At 36.5% G+C, this 27,101-nt stretch overlaps 1 protein-coding gene and 1 pseudogene across 5 annotated transcripts in view; one reads left to right on the forward strand and one right to left on the reverse strand.

Moving 5' to 3' along the window:
• Positions 1-884: 884 nt before the first annotated feature.
• The window catches only part of SPAST (spastin), a 110,075-nt gene continuing 83,858 nt past the window's right edge, over positions 885-27,101 (reverse strand). The window contains exons 13-18 of one of the 5 annotated variants that reach the window (XM_023555249.2): positions 21,977-22,019; positions 20,138-20,217; positions 19,136-19,206; positions 16,016-16,056; positions 14,368-14,397; positions 7,257-7,350 (exon numbers count right to left, since the gene is read on the reverse strand). In XM_023555249.2, coding sequence (XP_023411017.1) covers positions 14,386-14,397; positions 16,016-16,056; positions 19,136-19,206; positions 20,138-20,217; positions 21,977-22,019 — 247 coding nt within the window. In that variant the 3' untranslated portion in view covers positions 7,257-7,350; positions 14,368-14,385. Of the gene's footprint in view, positions 7,351-14,367; positions 14,398-16,015; positions 16,057-19,135; positions 19,207-20,137; positions 20,218-21,976; positions 22,020-27,101 lie in introns of those variants that run through there. The other 4 variants (XM_023555248.2, XM_010595844.3, XM_010595843.3 and 1 more) reach the window with 4 other exon arrangements.
• Positions 21,680-21,780, forward strand: LOC111752263 (U6 spliceosomal RNA; annotated as a pseudogene).

Consider the following 27,101-nt stretch of genomic DNA (forward strand, 5'->3'; position numbering starts at 1 on the left):
GAGGGAGGGAGCGGGCTGTCTCATTAGGGGGAGAGCAATTGGGAGTATGTAGCAGGTGTATATAAGTTTTTGTGTGAGAGATTGACTTGATTTGTAAACTTTCACTTAAAGCACAATAAAAATTAAAAAAAAAAAAAGTTTGTGAAGGCCATCTAAGATACATCTAGTGGTCCCATCCTGTCCAGAGCAAAGAAGAATGAAAAAAACCAAAAACACAAGGAAAATATAGCCCAGAGGACTAAACGACCACATGAACCAGAGACTCGACCAGACTGAGACCAAAAGAACTAGATGGTGCCCAGCTACCACCAACTACTGCTCTGTCAGGGATCAGCTCTGACAGAGATCACAACAGAGAATCCCAGACACAATGGGAGGAAAATGTAGAACAGAATACAAATTTATGGAAAAAAACTAGACTTACTGGTCTGACAGAAACTGGAGGAACCCCTGAAATTATGACCAGTGGACAGTGTGCTAACCCAGAACTGAAACCATTCCTGAAGCCCACTTCTCAGACAAAGATTAGACAGGCCTATAAAACAAAAAACAACACCAAGTGAGGAACATGCTTATTAGTTAAATCAAACATACGAGACCAAATGGGCAACCCCTGTGCAAAAGACAAGAAGGTAGGAAGGGACAAGAACTGGATAAATGGACACAGGGAACCCGGGGTGGAGGGGGACAGTACTTGCACATTGAGGGGATTGCAACCAATGTCACAAAACAGTATGTGTATAAATGTTTGATAAATTAACTAGAGCTTTAAACTTTCACCTAAAGCACACACACACAAAAAACAAGACAAAAAAAAAAAAAAAAACCTCTGGGTACTGCAAAAAAAATCACATAGATAAAATGGACAAATACCTAGAAACATATTGACTCAAGAGAAAGCAGAAAATCTCAACAGACTGATAACAAAGGAAGAGATTGAACCAGTAATCAAAAACCTCCCAAGAAAGAAAAGCTTTGGTCCAGATAGCTTCACTGGCGGACTCTACCAAACATTTAGAGAAGAATTGATGCCAGCTGGGTTCAAGCTCTTAGAAAAAGTAGAAACGGAAGAAAGAATCCCTAACGTTCTTTGAGGCCAGCATTATTCTGACACCAAAGCCTGATAAAGACACAAGAAAACTACAGACCAACATCCCTTATGAATATAGATGCCAAAATTCTCAAAAAAAATACTAGCAAAAATAATCCAACAGCATATTAAAATAATTATACATGATCAAATATTATTTATTCCAGGAATGCAAGGATGGTTCAACATTAGAAAAGCAGTTAATGTAATACACCACATTAGTAGAACAAAGGAAAAGTACCGCATGATCTCAATTAATGCAGAAAAGGCATTTGATAAAATCCAACACCGTTTCTTGATTAAAAACTCTCAAAAACATAGGAACAAAAGGGAAGTTCCTCAGTATGACCAAGGGCATTTATGAAAAACCAACAGCCAACATTATACTCAATGGAGGGAGATTGAGGGCTTCCCTGGAACAAGACAAGAATGGCCACTCTCAGTGCTTCTATTTAATATTGCATTGGAAGTCCTACCCAGAGCAATTAGGCCAGAAATAAAAAGTATCCAAATCAGAAAGAGGTAAAACTGTATCTATTCACTGATGACATAATCCTGCATATAGAAAATCCCAAGGAATCTGCAAAAAGCTTCTAGCGCTAATACAGGAGTTTAGTAAAGTTTCCGGGTATAAGATTGACAAACAAAAATCAGTTGAGTTTCTATACACTAGCAATGAGAAATCTGAAAATGAGATTAAGAAAATTCTATTTACAATAGCATCGAAGACAATAAAATACTTAGGAATAAATTTAACTAAGGGTGTGTAACACACAATGAAAATTATAAAATTCTGTTGAAAGAGATTAAAGAAGACCAAAAGAGATGAGATGTTCCGTGCTCTGGGACTGGAAGACTTAATATTGTCAAGATGCCAATACTACCCAAAGCAATCTATATATTCAATGAACCCTGATCAAAATTCCAGCTGTATTTTAACAGAAATGGAAAAACCAATCCTTAACTTCATATGGAAAGCCAAGAGGCCCCAAATAGCCAAAGCAATTTTGAAGAGCAAAGTAGCAGGCCTTCCTGACTCCAAAACATACAGCACACCCACATAATCAAAACAGCCTGGTTCTGGTTTAATGACAGGCACGTAGACCAATGGAATAGAACTGAGAACCCAGAAGTAAGTACATACATCTGTGGGCAACTGATTTTCAACAAAAGTGCTAAGACCATTCAATAGGGAAGGAACAATCTTATCAACAAATGGTGCTGGCAAAATTGGATTTCCACATACAGAAAATGAAGCAGGATCCACACCTCACACCATATACAAAACTAATTCAAAATGATCAAGGACCTAAAACCATAAACTTCTTGGAAGGAAATGCTGGGACAAAGTTACGGAAGCTTTTTTTTCTTAATTACTGATTATCAAACATAACAACGAATACATGAGAAGACAAAATAGATAATCAGAACTTCATAAAAATTAACTACGGCTAACGAAAGAGTAAAAAGATAACCTACCAGCTGGGAAAAAAATCTTTGGGAATCATATGTGATGATGGTCTAGTATCATATATATATAACTTCTACAATTTAACAACAAAAAGACAAATAACCCAGTAAGAAAAATGAGCAAAGGACATGGACAGGCATTTCAACAAGGAGTATATTCAAATGGCCAACACACACATGGAAAAATGCTCAATATTTTTAGCCATTAGAAAGACGCAAATCCAAACCACAATGAGGTACCACCTAACTCCCACCAGAAGGGTTAAGATTAAAAAAAAAAAGGAAAATGACAAACGTTGGTTAGGACATGGGGAAACTGGAACGCTTATCCATTCCTGGCGGGAAAACAAAATGATACAACCATTGTGTAAAACAGTATGTCCCTTCCTCAAAAAATTAAAAATAGAACTACCATAAAAAAACTCATTGCCGTTGAGTAAATTCTGATTCATAGAGACCCTAGCAGAACTGCCCCATAAGGTTTCCAAGGAGCACCTGGTGGATTCGAACTGCTGACCTTTTTTGGCTAGCAGCCCGTAGCACTTAACCACTACACCACCAGGGTTTTGGAGTTTGTGTTAACAATGGTGAAATAATTTGTAAGAGTATCAAAAAAGGCAGCACAATTTGAAGAACATAACCAACTTCACTGTATTGTACATATAGAAATGGGAGTGTTTTATTGTATCTTCACAAAAAATTTTTAAATATATATATATAAAAAGAAAATCTCATTACATTGTGTTATTTCTCATATGTTCAGAGAAATGTTTTAAACGTTTCCTTAGTGTGCTTCTAATGTCAAGGGCTTCCATTTCTTTTAAAAAACCTTTCTCCCAGGAGAACTACTATAGTGCTCAGCAGGAAGTACTTACTTTCTCAGTTATAAGTTGCTGTGAGTTGTTTATGGAAGAAAACAACAGACATTTACATGTCCCAAACAGTTCACTCTATACGTAACATTAGTGTGTCTTTGACAGCAGCTTTGAGTTGTTTTCTTTAGTACTTAGTTCTTAGACACATAAAAAAGCTATAACAATTTTTAAAACCCGAATTGTTCACGAAGACAGCAATTCAACTTAATTGTTGACACTGCTGTTTCAGCTCTATCATCCTGTTTTTTTATATTTGTCTCACCTGTTTTGTTCCTTTGTTCCTCCTTCCTTGATTTCATTTGAGCCAACCAAGTAATTTTTAGTAATCCATTCTTCTCTAATGGTTTTTTAGGTATACCTCATTTTCACTGACTGTGCTAGAGATACAATATGCATCCTTAGTTTATCACAATCTATCTTACTCAATAATACATCACTTTGTGTACCATGTAATGAATAACCTTAGTTCATCAGACTTCAACAACTGCTTTCTGCTGGATTACTTTGAATATTAGACTGTACTCTGTGCAGTTCTGGAGTCAACGAAGATTTTAAAGGAATGCGTAAACAGGTTTTTCAGACTTATTCTTCTGATGCTCTCTCCTTTCCAAAATTTCCTCCTAATTTCCAGCTGTTCAAAACCCCAAATGTCTCTTCAGCCCAATAAGACTGCCACATTCTGCTTGAATTCTATTTCCAAGTGTACTGCACAAACTGTAAATTACCCTCAGGACAAAAATCAGTTAATGTGGATCTCTTCTGATACACTTGCCTTCTTTCAAGGACTGGACTTCATCCAGTTTCAGTCTACTTCTGGTTGCTTTCCGATGTTTACTAATAATTCATTTTTATATTTTGTTCGAAGTTTAGAACTGTTACTGGCAAGACAATTAGTCTAATAAAAGCTACCTTTATTACCAAAATGGCAACCTCTGAAATCTCAAAAGATTTAATAAGAATATTAAAGGCAAAATAAAGTTTATAATTTATTTCCAATCCATTGAGGGGGAAAAAAAACTATTATACAGCTGAACACTTTAATTCATTTCTTTCCAAGAAAAGTACAAAAGACTAAAATAGAGACGTGCATTTAAAAGAAAAATCCATTGATTCAGAGTTCAAAAACAAACTGTAAATGGGTCATTCTACCAAAAGAACTGGTTTTTGTACAAAATATAAGGAATTTTACACTATAAACGAAGACTGCTGCATATTTATTTAAATTAGTATTCTAGTATCTGCTTTTATTCCAATTCTTCCCAAGCAGAAAGCATATCTGCAAGTCAGAAATCTAATTACCTCAAATGGGCAGACTGTCTTAGAACAAGCTCTTACTCACAAATATCTGGATTTTTTTAAAATTTTATTTTCCCCTTGGCTCAAACTCAGTGCATTAATAACTTTTAATTCAGTTTATAAAACTCTGCCATATTAAAAATTAAGGGCACACTAATGCTTAATGTTTAACCATTATACTTTAGGAAGTAATACGACTTGGGGATTAATGGAAAATCTAAAGAGTCACAATCCAAGTCTAATATTAAGTCACAAAACTTTAGCAACTTCTATCTTTACTGAAAAAGACCAAACCAATCTATCACCTCCTACTATACCATCATTTTTATATTCATGGCCCTTCTATCAAGGAAATACAACTTAAAATAAAACTTGGTCATAGAAAATAGTCTCTAGCACTAAATGCAACTTCTAACTTGATTAAGAAAGAAAAGTTAGCGTGTATACTAGAAGGATATTTAAGCAGTAACATAATTTTCTGATTCAATGCTTATGACAATATTAATTTGACTTTTCACATTTGAAATCTGTCCATCTAAAAACGTTTCAATAAAAATAGTGAGTTACATTAAATTATTGCAGATAGAATTATGATACTTTTAAAGGAGATTTTCAAAAGTTGATCTGAAAGCACATAGTCCTTTAATATAGTTAAGCCAGTTTTTCAAGTACCAATGTCAATCCCTTTCTAAATGAAATTATGAGCTTTATTGAAAATGCTTCATTTGGGATTTTCCCAGTTCTTGTCATAATGTACACTTATGTCTACCTTCCATTTTTAATACTTTGTAAATGAGGTTTTAATGTTTGAGACTTTAAAAAGATATTAATCTAAAATACGCATAGCTCTGGCTTTAAATTTTTTAAGATTATCTTAACTGTCATTTTAATTATCTAGAAAGTTCTAAAGTCATAACGAGAACAGGTATGATTTAAATTATAGCTGCAAACAGCACATTATCATAAAAAACCACACATCTTCTCTATTTAGATAAGTCTTTAACAAGAACAAGAGTAAAATGAACAAAAATTATCTTCATAAAATTCTTATCTAGTAGGGGCAAGTTCTTGATTTTAACATATTATAGCAATATCCAAGGTGTTTTACTAAATGAAAATTCTCACTACTACAAACAAAATTTTTTCCATCCATGACTTTTTCTTATGACATTTTCATAACATCATTTAAGCACCAAAGAAAAATTCTGTAAACAAACTTTTAACCAGTAACCTAAGGGCAATTATCCATTTGCCTTATTACAGTATTTAAAAGGCCATGATATGAGTGTTTTATTCCTACAGAGACATTTTTATAATAAAAATCCAAGTATATTTACACAAACAAGAAACAGAATTACTGTACATTTGGGGGGAACAAAGAGCAGACTGACAAACTAGAACTTCTGAGTTAATAAAGTGAGGGAAGAAATCTATAAAATGTATGCAATGTTTAAAAATTCAGTAATTTTTTAAAGTTTCATTGAAGCGATTAATAATTACTAAGAATAAAAGATGGTAGTTCCACTGGCTTTTAATTATACCTGTAAATAGTAAGAAAGTAATAAGCAATAAATTAGAAATGTCTTAACTCCCAGTATTTCCCTTCTCTTGTACCAGAACCACTTTTAGAATGGCTAAATTTGTTCTTTTAAGTATTAAGAATAATTCTAGCAGGAAATAAATTTCATCACAAATTAGTTAACAGTCTATAATAGATTTTTGACAAATAAAAGGAAAAATACTGCTGGTCACATGAAGGTCTATATATTGTATGGCAGAGCAACTTAAGCCTTCAACTCTTCTCCTTCTCTATTTTACCAGATTTGCTATGTTGCTATCATATTGTTTTCTAAATTGTTTGGTAGCAAGGTAATAGGAAAACAAATTAAAAAGAATACATTATTTAATGTGCATATATTTAAGAAGAAGAGAAAAAACTTCAAAATACTTCTTCCTACATCATATAGGAAAAAGTTTCATTTGGCACAATTAATTTGCAAAAGGAGAAGAACAAAACAAGAACGAAACTTCCAGTGTTTGGCAGTCTAATCATCCACAGTTAAGACAACAGGACAGGAAAAATAGGAAAAATATGACTACATTAAGAAAAGACATCAGAAGAAAAATGAACAAGAGGCTCTTGTGTCTTTACTATCCACTGTCTCTGGAATACTCTCATCTGCAACACAATGTACAAATTATTATTTACAATTATATTGGTAGAGAGGAACATAATTAGTTTTTCTTTTGGTCAGACAGAACCAACCGGCATGACCATCAAGGCAAGAAGGCCTTAAACAACAAAATATTCCATTTGCACTGTATACTTTATTTAAACTTATTTTCTGGTTCTTCAAGCTTAGTGCACAAATAATTCTAAGACTGAAAAGTCCAGTAATCTTAGGCTGAATTTCTGTAGCTGGTAACTAACTGCTCATTGAAGATCACGTGTTTCCTGGTAACTAAAATGTTCTGCAGATTTACACAGGTATTTCCTTAAACGGTGGTATCTCCAAAATCCTTGTTCCAACGTATGTATGCTTCTAAGGTTTGAGGGCTCACGCTGCGCTTTATCTTTTTCAAGGATTCGGTGAAATCAGATAATCGAATATTTCTCATCTAAATTAAATAAAAAACACGACAATACAAATTATGAACATATACACAATGAGTTAATCCAACGAGTTAAAGTAATTATGTTGCTGTTTAACGCAGTAATACACATACAAGTACTCTTAGAGAGTTGTGACAACCATTTTAATATATTTTATATATTACTATACATTAGGCAAGTTCACTGTATAGGAAAACCTTACCAAAAAAGCTATACTATTATACTGTTATAACATGCGTTTGGATTAATATGGTTTTATTTCTTGATATTTCAAACTGGCTTTTAAAATGTACATTAAAACAAGGTCAACTTAATAAATACCTATATTTAACTAAGGATTCTAAAAGGCAAAATGGAGTTTCGCACAAATTATTCTGTGTTAAAAATGGTCACTAGTATTATATGCGTACATGGCCCCAAAAGAAGAAGTTAAAGGAATTTTAGACAAAACTTCAAAAACCAGTATTTATCTATATATTTCTTATCAGTCTCCTAAAACCCAATCTAACTACTTTGTGTCCTCTGATAACTCCATGAACCTAATTTAAAAAACCACCTACACTTTTAACTTATATACTAATCCGAACAATATTAGCCAAAGAAAACAAAAATATATAGGTATCACATGGGCACCATATGAGGCCCACCTGTTTCTTATTTAACTATAAAACAAACACCGGCTCTTCTGAAGTCCAAGGCGAAGAAGAGTAATGACTGTAATGAGGGTATTACCCATGATATTCCTGAATAAACTATTTCAGAAATTAACGTTTTAAAAGTTTTCATGAGATTGTAATTTAGGTATATAATTTGGTGTGTGTGTTGCTGTTGTTAGGCGTCACTGGGTTGATTCTGACTCATAGCGACCCTATGTACAACAGAACAAAAACATTGCTCAGTTCTGTGCCAACCTCAATCATAGTTATGCTTAAGCCAATTGTTGCAGCCACTGTGTCAATTCATCTCATTGAGGATCTTTTTCACTAACCCCTCTACTTTACCAAGCATGATGTCCTTCTCCAGGGACTGACCCCTCCTGACAACATGTCCAAAGTATGTGAGATGTAGTCTTGCCATTCTTGCTTCAAAGGAAGCATTCTGGTTGTACTTCTTTCAAGACAGATTTATTCATTCTTTTGGCAGTCCACGGTATATTCAATATTCTTCTCTAACACCACAGTTCAAAGGCATCAATTCTTTTTAAGTCTTCTTTATTCATCGTCCAGCTTTCACATGCATAGAAGGCAACTAAAAACAGCATGGCTTAGGTCAGGTGCACCTTAGTCTTCCAGGTGACATTTTTGCTTTTCAAAACTTTAAAGAGGTCTTTTGCAGATTTGCCCAATGCAACGCGTCTTTTGATTTCTTGACTGCTACTTCCAGGTGTGTTGATTAAGTACCCAAGTAAAATGAAATCCTTGACTTCAATCCTTTCCCCGCACGTGTGTAGATACATGAAAATTTATACATACCTATATATTTTTTGTTTTATATATAACCTATTGCTGTGGGGTCGATTCCAACTCATAGTGACCCTGTAGGACAGAGTATAACTGCCCCCCATAGGGTTTTCAAGGTATGTCTGGTGGATTCAAACTGCCGATCTTTTGGTTACCGACCGTAGCTCTTAACCATTATGCCACCAGGGTTTCCATACCTATATATAGATATATGATATTTTGAAGTCCAAAGGACATGCTCCACTCCCAGGGCTTTTCTGGTGGTATGACATCCCTTTCCTCATTGCTTGATTATTCCTTTTATATCTCAAAAGACAGTGACTCAAGATACAACCTAATCCTGTAGATTGAGTCCTGCCTCATTAACATAATTGCCTCTAACCTTGCCTCATTAACATCATAGAGGTAGGATTTACAACACATAGGAAAACCATATCAGATCATAAAATGGTAGACAACCACACAATACTGGGAATCACAGCCTAGCCAAGTTGACACATATTTTACAATTCAATACATGATAACCTATGAGAGACCCTGAAGCAGAGGACCAACTAAATTATGCCAGGATTCCTGACTCACAGAAACTGTCCAATTCAGTGACATTAATTACAACCATCAAGTGCAACCATCACCACTATCCATTTCCAAAATTTTCTACTACCTTTAAGTGAAACTCAGTGACCCTTAAGCAATGACTCCCCCATTATCCCTCCCTCCCACCTCTGCTAACCACTAATGAACTTTGGTCTCTATATGTTTGCCAATTACAGATATTTCACGTAAGTGGGATCATAAAATATTCATCTTTTTGTGTCTGACTTATTTCACCCACAACATAACGTTTCCAAGGTTCGTTTCTGTTGTAGCATGTTATTAGGACTTCATTTCTCTTTACAGCTGAGTAATATTCCACTGTATATATTCACCACACTTTATCCATTCATCTGTTGATGGGCATTTAGGTAGTTTCCACCTTCGGTTACGAACAATGGTGTACAAGTAACTGCATTCTTGCTTTCAAATTTAGGTCATATGGTAATTCTATGTTTAGCTTTTTGAGGAACCACCAAACTGTTATCCATACTTGTTACAACATTTTACATTCCAACCAGCAATAATGTGTTGTTTTAAGCTGTTAATTTTAGGATAATTTGTTATGCAGTGATAACCAGTACAACAGAATTACCTTGTTTTAAAGCCACGAGTCCATAATAGTCCTTTAAAAAAGGATATAGACTTAAAATTTCTTTACTTCAAGTAAAAAGAAATTATCTTTAGGTTTACTTTATTCATTGAAGAAAAATGTTCTTTAATTTTAATTGTATATATACTCTCAGAATGGGAAAAATATACTTACACACAAGGCTAATAAAGCCATCTTCGGTGGAAAACAGGTCTCTTTCCTCATAAAACAATGATGGGCAGATTCCAAAGAATTTTTACTATTTCCTAACCAACCACCCATTTGCTTCCACAAAGTATTATAAGATATATAATTCCATTTATCAGGGCCTCCTAATTGATCTTCCTCGCAAAACCCAGGACCTTGGACTTTGAGACAGAATAAAGAATACCTGCACGCCTGGAGCTGAGTGGATTTTGCCTTTTAAATAGACTGGGAATTTGCAAACTACTTCTTGCTGAAATTCATTTGCCAGTTGGTGGTTTTATCTCTTACACCTGATTACTGCCTTGACCACTCCCATTATTCCATATGGTCTTTCCAAAGGACAAACACAGAGGCCCCATCTTCACATTTAAATCTAGGAGGCCAGGATATATGAGATATCAAGTTTATCTGCCCTGGTCCAAGGTGGGAGGATGGTGTGTGCAGAGAAATAACCCATGACCATCAAGATGATTCTGACTCATAGCAACCCTACAGGACAGGTAGAAATGCCACACAGGAAGGAACTCCTAAGCTGTAATATTTACAGAAGCAAACTGCCACATATTTCTCCCACAGAGTGGCTGGTGGCACGTTCGTTAAGCTCTCAGTTGCCAAACAAAATGTTGGAAGAGAATGCTTACTTTCTCACACACTAAATTAATACTAGATTTATTCTACGAGTATGAGAACATTTAAAAAATAATGTATTTAAGGAATTTTGTTGATAAATTTTATTGAAGTTATGTCCTGTGTAATGCCCTGTCAGGCAGTATCGGACCGTATATATGTCTGTAGTCCCATAAAATTAACACAGAGTTCAGAAATCCCAATCAGAGAACTCTTACTGTGAAGTGCATCATGGCTTCCAAACACAGCAAAACCAGTGCTAGCAACAGCAGCAGTGTCACAAAGTAATGCATGTGTTAACTCAAAAATTTAATATGATAGGCTTTATGGCAGTTTGTTCTTAAGTACATGCAGTCCGCAAGTCAGACTTTCATATTCGAAGGACTGCCTGTACATGATACGGTGCTCGAACCAGGGACAGCCTGTACATAATATAGTGTTCGCACAATGGCCCATATCACAGAATGTATTGTGGCCATTAAGCAATGCATGACACTTCGGAAAAACAAAATTATATTGGACCTCTGTGTGTGTATGTCTGTACACATATATATATATACATAAACAGAATTAGAAAAATGTGAAAATAAAATTGGAGATAAAAACCAGATAAAAGAGATCTACAACTTACACTTTAAACATGAATTTTAAAATAACGGCAGCTAAGCACCAAAGTGTTCTAATTGTTGTTAGGTGCCATCAAGTCAGTTCCGATAAATAGCAACCCATGTACAAAAGAACAAAACACTGACAGCTCCTTCGCCATCCTCACAATCATTGCTAAGCTTGAGTCCACTGTTACAGCCCTGTGTCAATCCATCTTGGTGAGGATTTTCCTCTTTGTTGCTGACACTCTACTTTAACAAGCATGATGTCCTTCTCCAGGAGATTGGTCCATCCTGATAACATGTCCAAAGTACGTGAGATGACATCTTGCCTTCTTTGCTTCTAAGGAAACTCTGGCTGTACTTCTCCCAAGATAAATTTGTTCATTCTTCTGTCAGTCCACGGTATAGCCAATATTCTTCACCAACACCATAATTCAAAGGCGTCAATTCTTTGGTCTTCCTTATTCATTGCCCACCTTTCATAATGCATATGAGGTGACTAAAATACCATGGCTTGGATCAGGCACACCTTAGTCCCCAAAGTGACATCTTTGCTCTTTAACACTTTAAAGGTATCTTTTTTTTTTGCAGCGGATTTGCCCAATGCAATATGTCCTTTTGATTTCCTGAATGCTCCTTCAATGGGCATTGATTGTGGATCCAAGTAAAATAAAATCTTTGATAACTTCAACCTTTTCTCCATTTATCATGGCATTTATTGGTCCAGTTGTGAGGACTTTTGTTTTCTTTATATTGAGGTGTAATCCATACTGAAGAATACAGAATTATGCAATTTTGTCTTTGATCTTCATCAGTAAGAGCTTCAAGTCCTCTTCACTTTCAGCAAGCAAGATTGTATCATCTGCACATCACAGGCTGTTAATGAGTCTTCCTCCAATCCTGATGCTGTGTTCTTCTACATACAGTCCAGCTTTTTGGATTATTTGCTCAGCATACAGATTAAATAAATATGGTGACAGGATACAACCCTGATGCACACCCTTCCTGACTTTAAACCAGGTAGTATCCCCTTGTTCTGTTCAAACGACCGCCTCTTGGTCTATGTACAGTTTCTGCATGAGCAAAATTTAGTGTTCTGGAATTCCCGTTCTTCATAACGTTACCCATGATTTGTTATGATGCACACAGTCGAATGATTTTGTATAGTCAATGAAACACATGTAAACATCTTTCTGATATTCTCTGCTTTTAGCCAAGGTCCATCTGACATCAGCAATGATATCCCCCATTCCACTTCTGAATCCAACTGGAACTTCTGCAGTTCCCCATCGATGTACTGCTGCAACTGCTACTGAATGATCGTCAGCAAACTTTTAGTTGTGTATGATGTTAATGATATTGTTGGATAATTTCCACGTTCTGTTGGATCACCTTTCTTTGAAATGGGCACAAATATGGATCTCTTCCAGCCAGTTATCCAGGTGCCTATCTTACAAATTTCTTGGCATGACAAGGGGGTGCTTCCAGCTTTGCATCCATTTGCTGAAACATCTCAAATGGTATTCTGTCAATTCCTGGAGCCTTGTTTTTCACCGATGCCTTCAATACTGCTTGGACTTCCTTCCTTCAATACCATCAGTTCTTAATCATATGCTACTTCCTGAAATGGCTGAACATTGACCAATTCTTTTTGGTACAGTGACTGTGTATTCCTTTTATCTTCTTTTGATGCTTCCTGCTTGTTCAATATTTTGCCTGCAGAATCGTACAATATTGCAACTTGAGGCTTGACTTTTTTCTTCAGTTCTTTTAGCTTCAGAAATGCCTAGCGTGGCCTTCCCTTTTGGTTTCCAACTCCAAGTCTTTGTATATTTCATTATAATACATTGCCTTCTAGAGCCACCCTTTGATATCTTCTGTTCAGCTATTTGACTTCATCATTTCTTCTGTTCATTTTAGCCACTTTATGCTCAAAAGCAAGTTTCAGAGTCTTTTCTGATATCCATTTTGGTCTGTTAATTTGTTGTACTGCAGTGGCTTGCATGTTGCTGTGATGCTGGAAGCTGTCACTGGCATTTCAAATACCAGCAGAGTCAACCACAGTGGATAGGTTTCAGTGGAGCTTCCAGACTAAGATAGACTAGGAAGAAGGACCTGGCTATCTACTTCTGAAAAAAAGATTGGCCCATGAAAGTTTTATGAATAGCAGCGGAACACTGTCTGATATAGTGCTGGAAGATGAGCCCCTCAGGTTGGGAGGTACTCAAAATATGACTCGGGAAATGCAGCCTCCTCAAAGTAGAGTCAACATTAATGGATGGAGTAAAGTTTTCATTTGATGAGGTAGCACGACTCAACATAGAAGAAACAGCTGCAAACATCCACTAATAATCAGAACATGGAATGTATGAAGACAGACCAGAAAAACTGGGAAGCAGTCAAAATGAAATGAAACACATAAAGATCAATATCCTAGGCGTTAGTGAGCTGAAATGGACTGGTACTGGCCATTTTGAATTGGATAATCACATGGTGTACCATGCCAGGAGTGACAAATTAAAGAGGAATGGCATTGCACTCACTGTCAAAAAGAACATTTCAAGATCTATCCTGAAGTACAACACTATCAGTGATAGGATAATATCCATACGCCTACAAGGAAGACCAGTTAATACAACTATTATTCAAATTCACACACCAACCATTAATGCTAAAGATGAGGAAATTAAAGATTTTTACCAACTCCTGCAGTCTGAAATTGATCAAACATGCAATCAAGACGCACTGATAATTATTGGTGATGGAAATGCAAAACTTGAAAACAAAGAAGCAGGCTCAGTCACTGGAAAATATGGTCTTGGTGACAGAAATGGTGCTGGAGATCACATGGTAGAATTTAAAAGACCAATGACTTCTTCATTGCAAATACCTCTTTTCAACAACACAAACAGCAACTATACACATGGGCCTCACCAGATGAATACACAGGAATCAAATCTTTATCTGTAGAAAAAGACAATGAAGAAGCTCAATATCACCAGTCAGAACAAAGCCAGGGGCTGACTGCAGAACATACCACCAGTTGCTCATATGCAAGTTGAAGTTGAAGAAAATTGAAACGAGTCCCCAAGAGCCAAAATACAACCTCTACTATATCTCACCTAAATTTAGAGACTATCTCAAGAAAAGATTTGATGCACTGAACGCTAATGCTCAAAGACTAAAGGACATCATACGTAAAGAAAGCAAGAGGTCATTAAAAACCAGGAAAGAAAGAAAAGAATAAATAAGCACCTAATTATGAGAATCAAATTCTCTATTCCTAAGCCTAATTCATGTCACGCACACTCTAGGTAACCTAAGCTATTAAAATGGGAGGGAGGTTATAAGAAACACGAGGGCTTTCTGAGTAATGCAGTTGCTTAACCAAATGCACAGATGCTTAAATCAGAAAACCACAAGCTTACTTTGAAGCCTGAAGAAATAAGATTGCCACTTTGTATTTGAACATACCCATTTTATATGTTAACTAAGTCACTGTCTCCTCAATAGCTGTTATAACTTGGCCAGTAAAAAACATGTCTGGCAGATAAGCTACAAACATAATTGGAGACTGATTTCTTCAAAAGTTCGCTCACATATTTTGCTTATAATTGTTTTCAAAAGAAATGTTTCAAAATTTCTTAAGAGAATGTTCCATATTAGGAATTTGTAATAAATTACACTACAATGGTAACTGTGCTACTTTTACAAAGAGAAAAAAATAAACATTATTGAGGTTAACCTGTGTACAGTAAAAGACTAACTCAGCCAGCCCAGGCTGTTTATGCCTTGCACACTCCAAAGAAATGTATGGCCCTTGACTGGCTTCAAGGAGTTACCCGCTAAACTCTTAGAATATCCTGCCTGGCAAGAGTATCTTTGCTTATGCCGGGCCTTGTGCCACGGCAGGTAGTTTATGCTAACAATGTGATTTATGGTGGTGGCCTTAGGCTACATGCTATCAGTTTAACCTCAGGCAGGTGCTCCATGCCTGTGTGACTGACCTCCCGTAAAAACCCTGAATACCAAGGCTTGGGTTAGCTTCCCTGGTAAGCAATACTTTGTATATGTTGTTGCATAGTGTTACTGGGAAAACCAAGTGCTGTCCATACAACTCAACCAAGAGAGTAAAACTAGAGGCTTGCACCTGGCATTTCCTGGACTCTACTTCATGCTCCTTTGCTGATTAATCTCCATTCTTTTTGCTATAATAAACCATAACCATGAGTATAATAGCTTTTCTGCATTCTGTGAGTCTTTGTAGAGACCCCTGGCATAGCCTGTAACCACAGGTTACTTCCATAATGTATAAAATCCTTAAAGTTTCCGAGAATTTTCTTATATTTAGTAAATTTACATAATGTGATTTGATAAAAAATGACTTAATGACTATGTAAAATATTTTTTGTCCATTACCAAAGAACGTAAGGGACTATAATTTTACAGACTTCTGTATTTTAAATGAAGTAAAGTTAATTGCTTCTAATTTCTAATCAAATAAAAATCTAGACAAAAGATAAAAGACTTTTACAATATAGAGGACCAAAACTAAGAAAAGAGAATTGTAAAATACTAATACCTCACTGGCAGACATATTCTTCACCTGTTCCGGTTTCAGTTCTGTAAAACATAAAAGTCAGGTACTTTTTATAAAACGTGATTTTGAAGCTTTTTTGCTGAAGAGCAAAACCAAGCACAGTGACCTAGGAAGTACATGCTTAAATTACTATAGAGCATTACATTAAAATAATATAAATTACATAAATCGTTACATGAAAGTCATTTCAATAAAACCATTAAAAAAATACACATTAATATTAAGAGCACATACAATTATAAATATTTAGAGTAATATTCCTTGCATATTGCTTAAGTATAATAGAGTTTACAAATTTAAGAGTGAAATGAAAAAAAATGCAAACTGTTTTTTACAAAAGGCATTAATTTTTTTCAAAACCAGTGAACTTCTGTTTCAAAATAATAGCTGGAAAAAAACCAAACCTATTTATACATTAGCAACTATTTCTGCGTTCACTATCTGAACAAGATTTCTAGCCTCTGGCAACAAGGTTTGACTAAAATGCTTTACCCAAAGTTTCAAAATCTACTTTCAAGGTTGTCTTACCCTCCAAAGCAACAGCTATTAATCACTACTCTACTTTGCTTCACCGTGGGAGATGTGTTGCAAGCAATTTTTAATAAAACGCAATGTCTGTGTATAATGTACACGTGCAACATGAATTACAGTATAAACTATGATACTATCATTCTCATTCAATTGCCTTCAGCTATACTTTCTTGAGTGAGACAGCAAGGAAAAACTATAGTTTTCTGGAGGTTGTATGTTCCATGTTCTATTTTATCATCAGTGCCAGTAATATTAGTGTATACCTGTAGTGAAATGAATTTCTTTACATGGCCCTTTGTCTTGGTTTTTTGGAAAAACAGCTTGGGAGATTTTCCCTCTAAGCACCAAGGAGTTACTTTTACCCTAGTTATTTTGAGAAGGGCGGGGCGGGGGGCAGCGCCAGGTTGTTTTCTACCCCAGAGGGTTTATTACTTTTGCTTAGCGGATTTCTTGGGGTGACTGACATTTCCTGGGTAAGGTGTAAACAACTTGATGATTTGATACTTTTCTCTGTCCCTGGGCCCCAGTCTATCCTGTGACTGGTCTATTTTAGGTGCCTTGCAAGGGAGCAGTCCATTTACTATGCAAATAGTGGCCTGAAAATCCACCCAACAGGACTGAGAGACTTGCAGTTCACTGAGAGGATTGGCAGGTTTGTGGTCCTGCTGGGATGGCCTGCCTTGAAACTGACAATGAGTTGGCTATATATAATCAGCCAACCCCACAGAGGTTTTCAGAGGCATGGAGAGAAAAGAATCAGAGAGAGATGAGGTGGGGAACCTCTTAAAAGAGCTGTAATATAGGTCAAGGACTGTAACAGTGAAGCGGTGATACACATGGAATGGACTCTGTGGCAGAGCCAAGGGTGACAGCAGAAAATTGCTGCTAGGAGGGCAGCAACTGAAGAAGCTGCTACACTGGCTGTGAGCTGGGCCAGTTAACAGCAGAAATACCAGCAGTGAGGAGGCCAAAGGCAGAGGGGCCGTGCATAGCCAAGAGAAGGGCCTGCCTACTACACTGCCGAGCAAAAGGTCTGCTAGCATGGCTGAGAAGGATCTAAGACAGCTGTCTTGGTTGGAAGCTGTCCTGTACCACAGAAGGAAGGGATATGCTCTTGACCTTGGGTGAGCCTTCTAAACCTCACCGATGTGCTTCCTGAACCTGATCTGGAATTGTTCCTCTTACTTCCAAGTTGATCCTGATTCCAAGTTGTAGACTGTTACTTCTCTAATAAACCCCTAATTATAAGCATGCTCTTTTGAGTTCTGTGTGGCCACTGTAATGAATTATCAAACCCAACAAAGAAAGAGAGGATGCTGTGGCATGGACAGGTGGTATCAGAAATGGAGAGGAAGTTGGAGAGAGGAGGTATGTCTGACCACTACCTCATAGGAACCAGCCTTGTCCTGATTCTGATTCTTATCCTTCATGCATTTAGGCAATTCCTGACATTAAAACTCAATACCTTCTCAGGAATTATTATCATCTATTCATTGTTCAGGCTGACAGTGGAAAAGTAGCTGAGAATATCTAAAGTGATTTCATCATTTAATCTAACCTAAAATGGAGCCCTGGTAGCGTAATGGTTAAGAGCTTGGCTGCTAACCAGCTGCTAACCAAAAGGCTGGCAATTCAAATCCACCAGCCACTCCTTGGAAACCCTGTGGGGCAGTTCTACTCTGTTCTACAGAGTCAAACTATAAATTGGAACCAACTCGACGGCACCTAACAGCAACTCAAAAATAATCAATCGTGGTATTTCAGGACCAACAAACTAACTTCAATAAAAGCACAGCAATGAAGGAAATATTTTCCTGCAATTCCTTGAAAGATAACATACAGTATTAAAAGGAAAAATTTCTCCTAAAAGTTCCCTGCACATATTTAATTTCAAGTCAAATTAGAATACTTGAAATGAAGAGAAGCAGAAAACAGATTAGAACATTTTCCTTTATAATTATTTTCTGCTCATTTAAAAAACAGTACCCTTCTCCTTTGAGTTTTCAGCTGTTTACCTATTAGCAAGTGGAACTCTGTTCCACAGAACAGGGGTCATGGGCTACCAGCTCACGGCCTGATTTTGTATAGTCTACAAGCTAAGAATGGTTTTTACATTTTTAAAAAGTTGTGATGAAGAAAAAGGAAAGAGACAAAAGCAAGGGAGGAGGAGGGGAGAAGCAGCAGCAGCAGAAACCACATATGACCAAGAAAAAGTTCACTGACCTCTAGTATAGAAACTAGGGCCCTTGTGGCACAGTGGTTAAGATGCCCAGCTGCTAACTGAACGGTCAGTGCTTCGAACCCAGTCTGCTTCCATAAAGATTTACACCCTTGGAAACCCTGCAGGGCCGTTGTACTCTATCCTATAGGGTCACTGTGAGTCAGAATCAACTCAAAGGTCAACAGGTTTGTTTTCTTCTGATTAGTAGAGACTACTTTGTACCAGATTTTCTAGTGATACAGCTTGACTGCTTTCCTACTACTAATAAAAAAGATTGCTCAATAGGGATTTAAATGTTTAAAGTAGTATAATAAACAGTTGTTAAATATTTCAAGCTCTTGTATACCTACCTCGGATAGGCCCCAGTGCTGCATCTTTTGCCAAAGCTGTTAGATCACTTCCTGAGTATCCATCAGTCATTCTAGGAAAGGGAAGGAAGAAACAGAAAATTATTTTCATCTTTGAGATATAAAATCTCCATGTATTAAAAGAAAAACTAGTATGCCTTTGTTAGCAAGCAAATAGCTTGCTGTAGTTTGATTTTAAGTGCAAGAAAAGCCCACTTGCCAAAAACAACCAAAACGGTCCACTGCTGGCTCCTTATAATGCCTCAAATTCTCATAATTAAAACCATTCCTTTGGCAATGTCTCCAGAAGGCTCTGTTAAATTGTAAACATGTCACCTGCAGAGTTAACATTTACAATTCATTGCTTACATTTGGTCACATAACCACAATTACTTCTCTATAATTAGTCTTCATCTTGGCAAAGAGCACTGCCTTGATTGACTGAGGGCCAAACAAAGTTAATTCTTCACATGTAGGACAGAATTAACGAAGAGTCTAGGGTATAAGATTGGCAAGAGGCACATCTGAATAGGATGCCATAGTGGAGAGTCCTGGACAGCCAAGAGATTATCAAAAGAAACTAAGAACCAGGGAGGCAAAGGAGAAGAGAGAAATAGAACAGGAAAAAAAGCATTTACTCATCATGTTATCATGTTCAACAACTACACAGATCAAACATTACTAGTGGAATCCTTCCTTGGAATGACAGGTAGCGACCTTAATTTTTCCAAGTATTTAGTTCTTTTCTCACAGATATCTGAGAACTCAGGGTTCTTACTCAAATCTTAAAAACCTAGAAATCGAAATACAGATACCATGTAGATAAGAATAAGAGGTAAAAAAAAAAAAGAAAATAAGGGAGCTAGAAGATGAGACAACAAGAAGTTTTCTAATAAATTACTCACTTTGTACTTCAGCTTACTTTAAAAAAACAGAAAAAAAGAATTTTTTACCAAAAAAAAAAAAAAAAAAAAGTTCTAAGATAAACCAAATCAAAATACTCACCTAGCGAGTTGTGCTAGTTCTTTTTGGGTCAATGGGCTTCCTTGTTTACATAACAGATTCTTAAGTAAAAGTAGTCTTGTCTGAAAAGAAATATTAAAGAACGATCGGTCCTAAAAATTAATAATATAGCTAAAAAAAAAAATCTTTCTATAAAACATCATTGCTTTTCACCAAGTATCCATGAATGGGCATTTAAAAAGCTCAAAGCTGAAGAGGCCTGGAAAAAGAACAATTGTTTTGGGCGTTAATGGGAAATTCAAAGGTAAATGACATAGTTTTTGCCCTTGTTAGGGTTTCCCACTCAACGTGCCCACTGTCACTAAGTAAGAAGCAGGAATATTATTAAATGTTTCATGTGTCTTGTTTACTAACAAAAGCGTCAACCAATTACACAAACTAGCTTTAAAAACTAAAAAGCTTATAAGAAAAGTGAAGGACAGCTAACCACTAGTAAAGCTTTTTTTTTTCTTCTTCCCAGGCTATTAGTGCTGTTAATGATTGATATTTATATTAAACTAACAAGTATAGGGATAAATAGTAATTTGAATGTTTTACATATATATATATATATATACTGATTTTACACAATCATGAAACTTATTTATTGAAGTTGATACAGGTTAATGGACTTTGGAATCAAGTTCAAATCCTCACTTTCACTTACTAGCTGAATGATCTTACACACATCACGCTACCTTTTGAAGCCTCAGCTTCTTTGTTTTTTTAATGGGGTTAAAAATACCCATATTTTGAAAGTTCCTGAGAGAATTAAGCAAGATAAACTAAGTAAAGCACTGTGGAAGTAGCTACTGTTAAGATGTCAATCCAAGTTTGACAATATTTTTTAAAAAACAGTTTTATAGATATATGAATTCATATGCCATGAAATTCACCCATTTTAAGTGCGTAATTCAGTGACTTTTAATAAATTTATACAATTGTGCAACCATCACCATCTAGTTTTAAAAGATATCTATTACCCAAAAAGTTCACTCATTCCTGTTTGCAGTTAATTATCCTCCCAATACCCAGTCCTAGGAAACCACTGCAGTGCTTTATAATTTGCCCTTTTTGGACATTTCATATAAATGTAATCATAAGATATGTAATCTTTTACATCTGGCTTCTTTCACTTATTGTAATATTTTTAGGGTTCATCCATGTTATAGCAGGTATAAGTAGCTCATTCCTTTTCATTACTAAATAGTATTGCATTAAATACAGTGCCTGCAACAGTGGGCTTAAACATAACAATGATTGTGAAGATAGCACAAGACCAGGCAGTGTTTCGTTCTATTGTACACAGGGTTGCTATGAGTTGAAACTGACCTGACAGAACCTAACAAAAACAACATCTGTTTATCCATTCACCAACAGATGAACATTTTAGATTGTTTCTAATTTTGAGCTATTCTTAATAATGCTGTTATGAAAATTCTTATACTTTTCTTTTTGTGAACGTATGTTTTCATTTCTCTTGGGTAGATTCTTAGGAATGAAACTGCTGTGTAAGTTTACTTTTATCTTTTTAAGAAACTACCAGTGCTCACTTCAGCAGCACATATACTAAAATTGTAATGATACAGAGATTAGCACAGCCCCTGTGCAATGACACACAAATTCATGAGGCAGTCCATATTTTTTACTATTTAAAGAGGAATTAGTTTGTTCTGCAGATCTTCATCTAAAGAACAATAAAAAAAAAGACCTTTAAAAAAAAAAAAAAAACTGCGAAACTGTTTTCCAAAGTGGCTAAACCATTGATTGGAAGATTTAATTGTCAAGATGATATTTCTTGTTTCTTCTTAAAAAAAAAAAAAAATCAACAAAGATACATACCTCTTCATTCGGTAAAGACACATACACCCGTTTGATGAAACGCCTAAAAAAAAAAAAAAAAGAAAAACAAGAATTTTAAGAAATATAATTTTGCATGAAGGTAACTAACTCAGCTCAAGTAGCAGATGACAAGAAAACGGCTTTAAGTAAAAAAATTCAAGGCACTTGAATGCATTTTAGCAGTCACCAATGTAAAAAATATTTTGGAGGTATTCCTTTAAAACTTGCCTATTTAATGGTTTTTGTTGTTTTTCTCTAGTTCTGAACTCTTTTTTGATTGTTGTAAAATCTAGTTAATGTTTAAAATATTTAATTCTATACTGTCAGAATTAATCATTTGTATGCCTATGCTTTTAATAGGAATAACACTTTAAAACACAATTTCTGATACAAACTGTGGAATAAAAAGATCTCTGTTGTCTTGTATCTGAAAACAACCAAAAACAAGGAGAACAGAAATGTTAACTTTATCATCAACAAACTAGGTAACATTTATGGCCCGGAACGAAAATGTAAAAAAAGGGCTACTTAGAGCAGTGAAAATTGCCCCAATAATGAAATACACACACAAGGACTGCCACTGCAGATCGCAGGCATAGCTGGCAGTGCTTAACAGTTTTCCAAAGGAGACAGAGACAGCACATCCTGAGAGTTAAAAAAAAAAAAAAAAACCAACATCCCCTACGTTTAAACACGCATGGCAGGCCTGGGCCTGCAGCCCAAATGAACCCTAGGTAATAGCAAAGGAATGGCAAGAAACACTACACTGAACAAAGAAACTCAAAAAAATTCATCATTGTAAGAAGGCATCTATCAGTCTAGCAAGATGTCAAGCAGTCCTGAGTGACCAATTTATCTTAGTTGAAGAAGCTGCACATACATAATTTTTTAAATCAGACAGGGCTTCACTACGAGTCAGGGAGACTACCCTGTTAGTCCAAGGTAGACATGGGACACTGTAACACAAGATATCGGCTCAGGTAGGGGGCAGAGCCAAGATGGTGGAATAGACAGATGCTTCTGGGGAGCCCTCTTACAACAAAGAACTGAAACAACAAGTGAGACGAGTATACTTATGACAAGCTAGGAGCCCTGAACATCAACGGCAAGCTTGGAAAACAAACTGAGAGGCAGGGGGAGGAAGAGAGGGTTCAGAAGTGGGGAGGAAGAGAAGGTTCAGAAGTGGAGAGGAGATGCCGAACCTGAATCGTGGGGAGCCCTCAGATACCATTCCCGGGAGCGGCACCAGTGGGCTGGTACTAGCGTTCAACCGTAGTTTATTCAGGCAGAAGCAGCCAGCCACACAGCCTACTCACACCTTTGGAACCAGAGAACGGTGCTCTTGGCAAAAGCTTGAGTACTTGCCTGTATTTTACCACACCACCCATCCAGCTCCCAAGGCGGCTTCAGTGGCTGATTTCCCTGGGCCTAAGATAGGCCCTGTTAAGTGCCTAGGGCCATCCTCCTAGCCTTGGGGAAGCAATAAATTTGCAATTGGGGGAAAAGATAATTTACCAGCTCCACTAACCGGAGAAACCCAAGACAGAAGCGGCCTCTGTCTAGGCATAAACAGTCTGTGGACTTTGAGTACCCTTCAGCTCTGCATGGACCTGCGCGGGCCTATTTCAGGAGAAGAGGCCCTTGCTGGCAAACTCCATTTCAGCTGTGCGGAGAAGAGGTGGGTGTTTGATGTTTGACATTGCTTTGCCTACTAAACAAGTCCTCAACTACCCACATCAGGGGCCTACGGACTGGTGGCTCCACTCAGGTCACCCCGCCACCCGCAACAGGGGTCCTAGGATAACTGTTATCTCCCAGTCCTTACAACCAAAAACATTGGATGCCCATGGTCCAACTATAGAACCCACCCACCTGTATGCTCTAGGGAACAAGGACACGTTTTCCTCAGAGACATATGGGGGATAATTCTCAGCTCCCTGCCTTGTTCAGAGTGTGATTCCTGCTGCAACCAGATACCGGTACCTGTTCCAATCACCCCCACCCTCTAAGACTGTAGGACAGAGCCTGTACCACACACTTCATATCAGCTACCTGGAAACCTAAGCTGGATTCCTACAAGAAAACTGAACGGACTCCTACAATGATATACCTGATAACAGCTTTAGCCATCTGGGGACAGTATGTCAGAGCTCCAAAGGCAAAAATAATCAAGCTAGCTCACTCGAGCAACCCATTTGGGCATATCAAAACAAAACAAAGCAAAAAGCCATGACACAGTAAGCAAATACAAAATAAATTAATACAGGAACTTTTAAATGGCTCAGAGACAACAGTCAATATCAAGTCACATAAAAAAACAGACCATGATCACCTCAACAAGCTCTCAAAACAAAGAATCAAGGGATCTTCTAGATCAAAGTGCATTCATGGAATTACAAGAGGCAGAATACAAAAGATTAATGTACAGAACCCTTCGAAACATCAGGAAGGAAATCAGACAATGTACAGAACAAGCCAAGGAACACACAGATAAAGCAACTGAAGAAATTAAAAAGATTATTTAGGAACATAATGAAAACTTCAATAAACTGGAAAAATCCACAGACAGCAACCAGAAACTCAGAATATTAACAATAAAATTACAGAAGTAGACAACTCAATAGAAAGTCAGAGGAGCAGAATTAAGCAATTGGAAGGCAGAATTTCTGAACTTGAAGATAAAGCACTTGGCACTAATATATTTGAAGAAAAATCAGATAAAAGAACTTAAAAATGAAGAAATCTTTAGAATAATGTGGGACTCTATCAAGAGAAATACCCTTCAAGCGATTGGAGTATCAGAACAGGGAGGGATAACAGAAAATACAGACAGAAGTGTTGAAGATCTGTTGGCAGAAAACTTCCCCGATACAGTGAAAGATGAGACGATATCTATCCAAGATGCTCATCGAACTCCACATAAGGTAGATTTTAAACAAGAGTCACCAAGACATTATAATCAAACTTGCTAAAATGAAAGACGTACAGAGAATTTTAAGAGCAGCTAGAGATAAACGAAAAGTCACCTACAAAGGAGAGCCAGTAAGAATAAGCTCGGACTACACGGCAGAAACCATGCAGGCAAGAAGGCAATGGGATGACTTATATGATGCACTAAAGGAAAAAAATAGCCAGCCAAGAATCATTTATTCAACAAAACAGTTTCTTAAATAACCCAGTGCAGTCGAGTCAATTCCGACTCATAGCGACCCTACAGGACAGAGCAGAACTGCCCCATAGAGCTTCCAAGGACTGCCTGGTAGATGTGAACTGCCGACCCTTTGGTTAGCAGCCGTAGCACTTAACCACTACACCACCAGGGTTTCCAGTTTCTTAAATATGAAGGTGAAATTAGGATGTTTCCAGATACACAGAAGTTTAGGGAATTAGTAAAAACCAAACCGAAACTACAAGAAATACTGAAGGAAGTTCTTTCATTAGAAAATTAATAATATCAGGTATCTACCCAGGACTAGAACACAGGGCAGAGCAATGAGAAGTCAACCCAGACAGGGAAACCACAAAAATAAATCAACATGAAAAAACACTCAAAACAGGAAAACAGTGATGTTACAATGTAAAAGAAGACAACACTAAAACAATAAAGACGGACTGAGAAATGTAGTCATAGATCTTCCGTACAGAGAGGAAGACAAGGTGATAGAAAGAAATAAAAGTTAGGTTTAAATTTAGAAAAATGGGGTAAATAATCAGGTAACCACAAAGGAGACAAACGATCCTACACATCAGAATAAGATACGGGAAAAAAATAAGACTCAGCAGAAACAAAATCAACAACAATGAATATGAGGAAAGGACAATATATAAACATAATCTGCTCAGCAAATAAAATTAAGTGGGAAAAGGAAACTGACAGCAACACACAAAAAAAGACATCAAAATGATAGCACTAAATTCATGCCTATCCATAATTACACTGAATGTAACTGGACTAAATGAATGCACCAATAAAGAGACAGAGAGTGGCAAAATGGATAAAAACACATGATCCATCTATATGATGCCTACAAGAGACACACCTTAGGCTCAGAAACACAAACTAAAACTCAAAGAATGGAAAGAAATATATCAAGCAAACAACAATCAAAACAGCAGGAGTGGCAATATTAATTTTGACAAAACAGACTTTAAAGTTATCACAAAGGATAAGGAAGGGCACTATATGACGATTAAAGGGACAATATAACAAGAAGATATAACCACATTAAATATTTATGCACGCAACGCCACGGCTGTAAGATATATAAAACAAACTCTATCAGCACTGAAAACTGAGACAGCTCCACAATAACAGTAGGAGACTTCAACACACCACTTTCAGTGAAGGACAGGACATGCAGAAAGAAGTTCAGTAAAGAAATGGAAGATCTAAAGGCCACAAACAACCAACATGACCTCATAGAAATATACAGAACACTCCACCCAACAGCAGTCAAGTATACTTTCTTTTCTAGTGCATATGGAACATTCTCTAGAATAGGCCACATATTAGGTCATAAAGCGAGCCTTCGCAGAATCCAAAACATCGAAATATTACGAAGCATCTTCACTGACCATAAGGCCATAAAAGTAGAAATCAATTACAGAAAAAGCATGGAAAAGAAATCAAACACTTGGAAACTGAACAATACCCTGCTCAAAAAAGACTCGATTATAGAAGACATTACGGAGGGAAGAAAGAAATTCATAGAATCCAATGAGAATGAAAACACTTCCTATCAGAACCTTTTGGACACAGTGAAAGCAGTGCTCACAGGTCAATTTATATCAATAAATGCAAACACACAAAAAGAAGGGCCAAAATCAAAGAATTATCCCTATACCTTGAACAAACAGAATCAGAGCAACAAAGGAAACACTCAAGCACCAGAAGAAAACAAATAATAAAAATTAGAGCAGAACTAAATGAAATAGGAAACAGAAAAACAACTGAAAGAATTAACAAGACCAAAAAGCTGGTATTTTAAAAAAAAATCAACAAAATTGATAACCCATTGGTCAAACTGACAAAAGCAAAACAGGAGAGGAAGCAAACAACCCAAATAAGAAATTAGATGGGTGATATTACAACAGAGACAAATGATATTAAAACAATCATATCAGA

The sequence above is a fragment of the Loxodonta africana genome, chromosome 26, assembly GCF_030014295.1.
Source record: "Loxodonta africana isolate mLoxAfr1 chromosome 26, mLoxAfr1.hap2, whole genome shotgun sequence".
Taxonomy (NCBI): domain Eukaryota; kingdom Metazoa; phylum Chordata; class Mammalia; order Proboscidea; family Elephantidae; genus Loxodonta; species Loxodonta africana.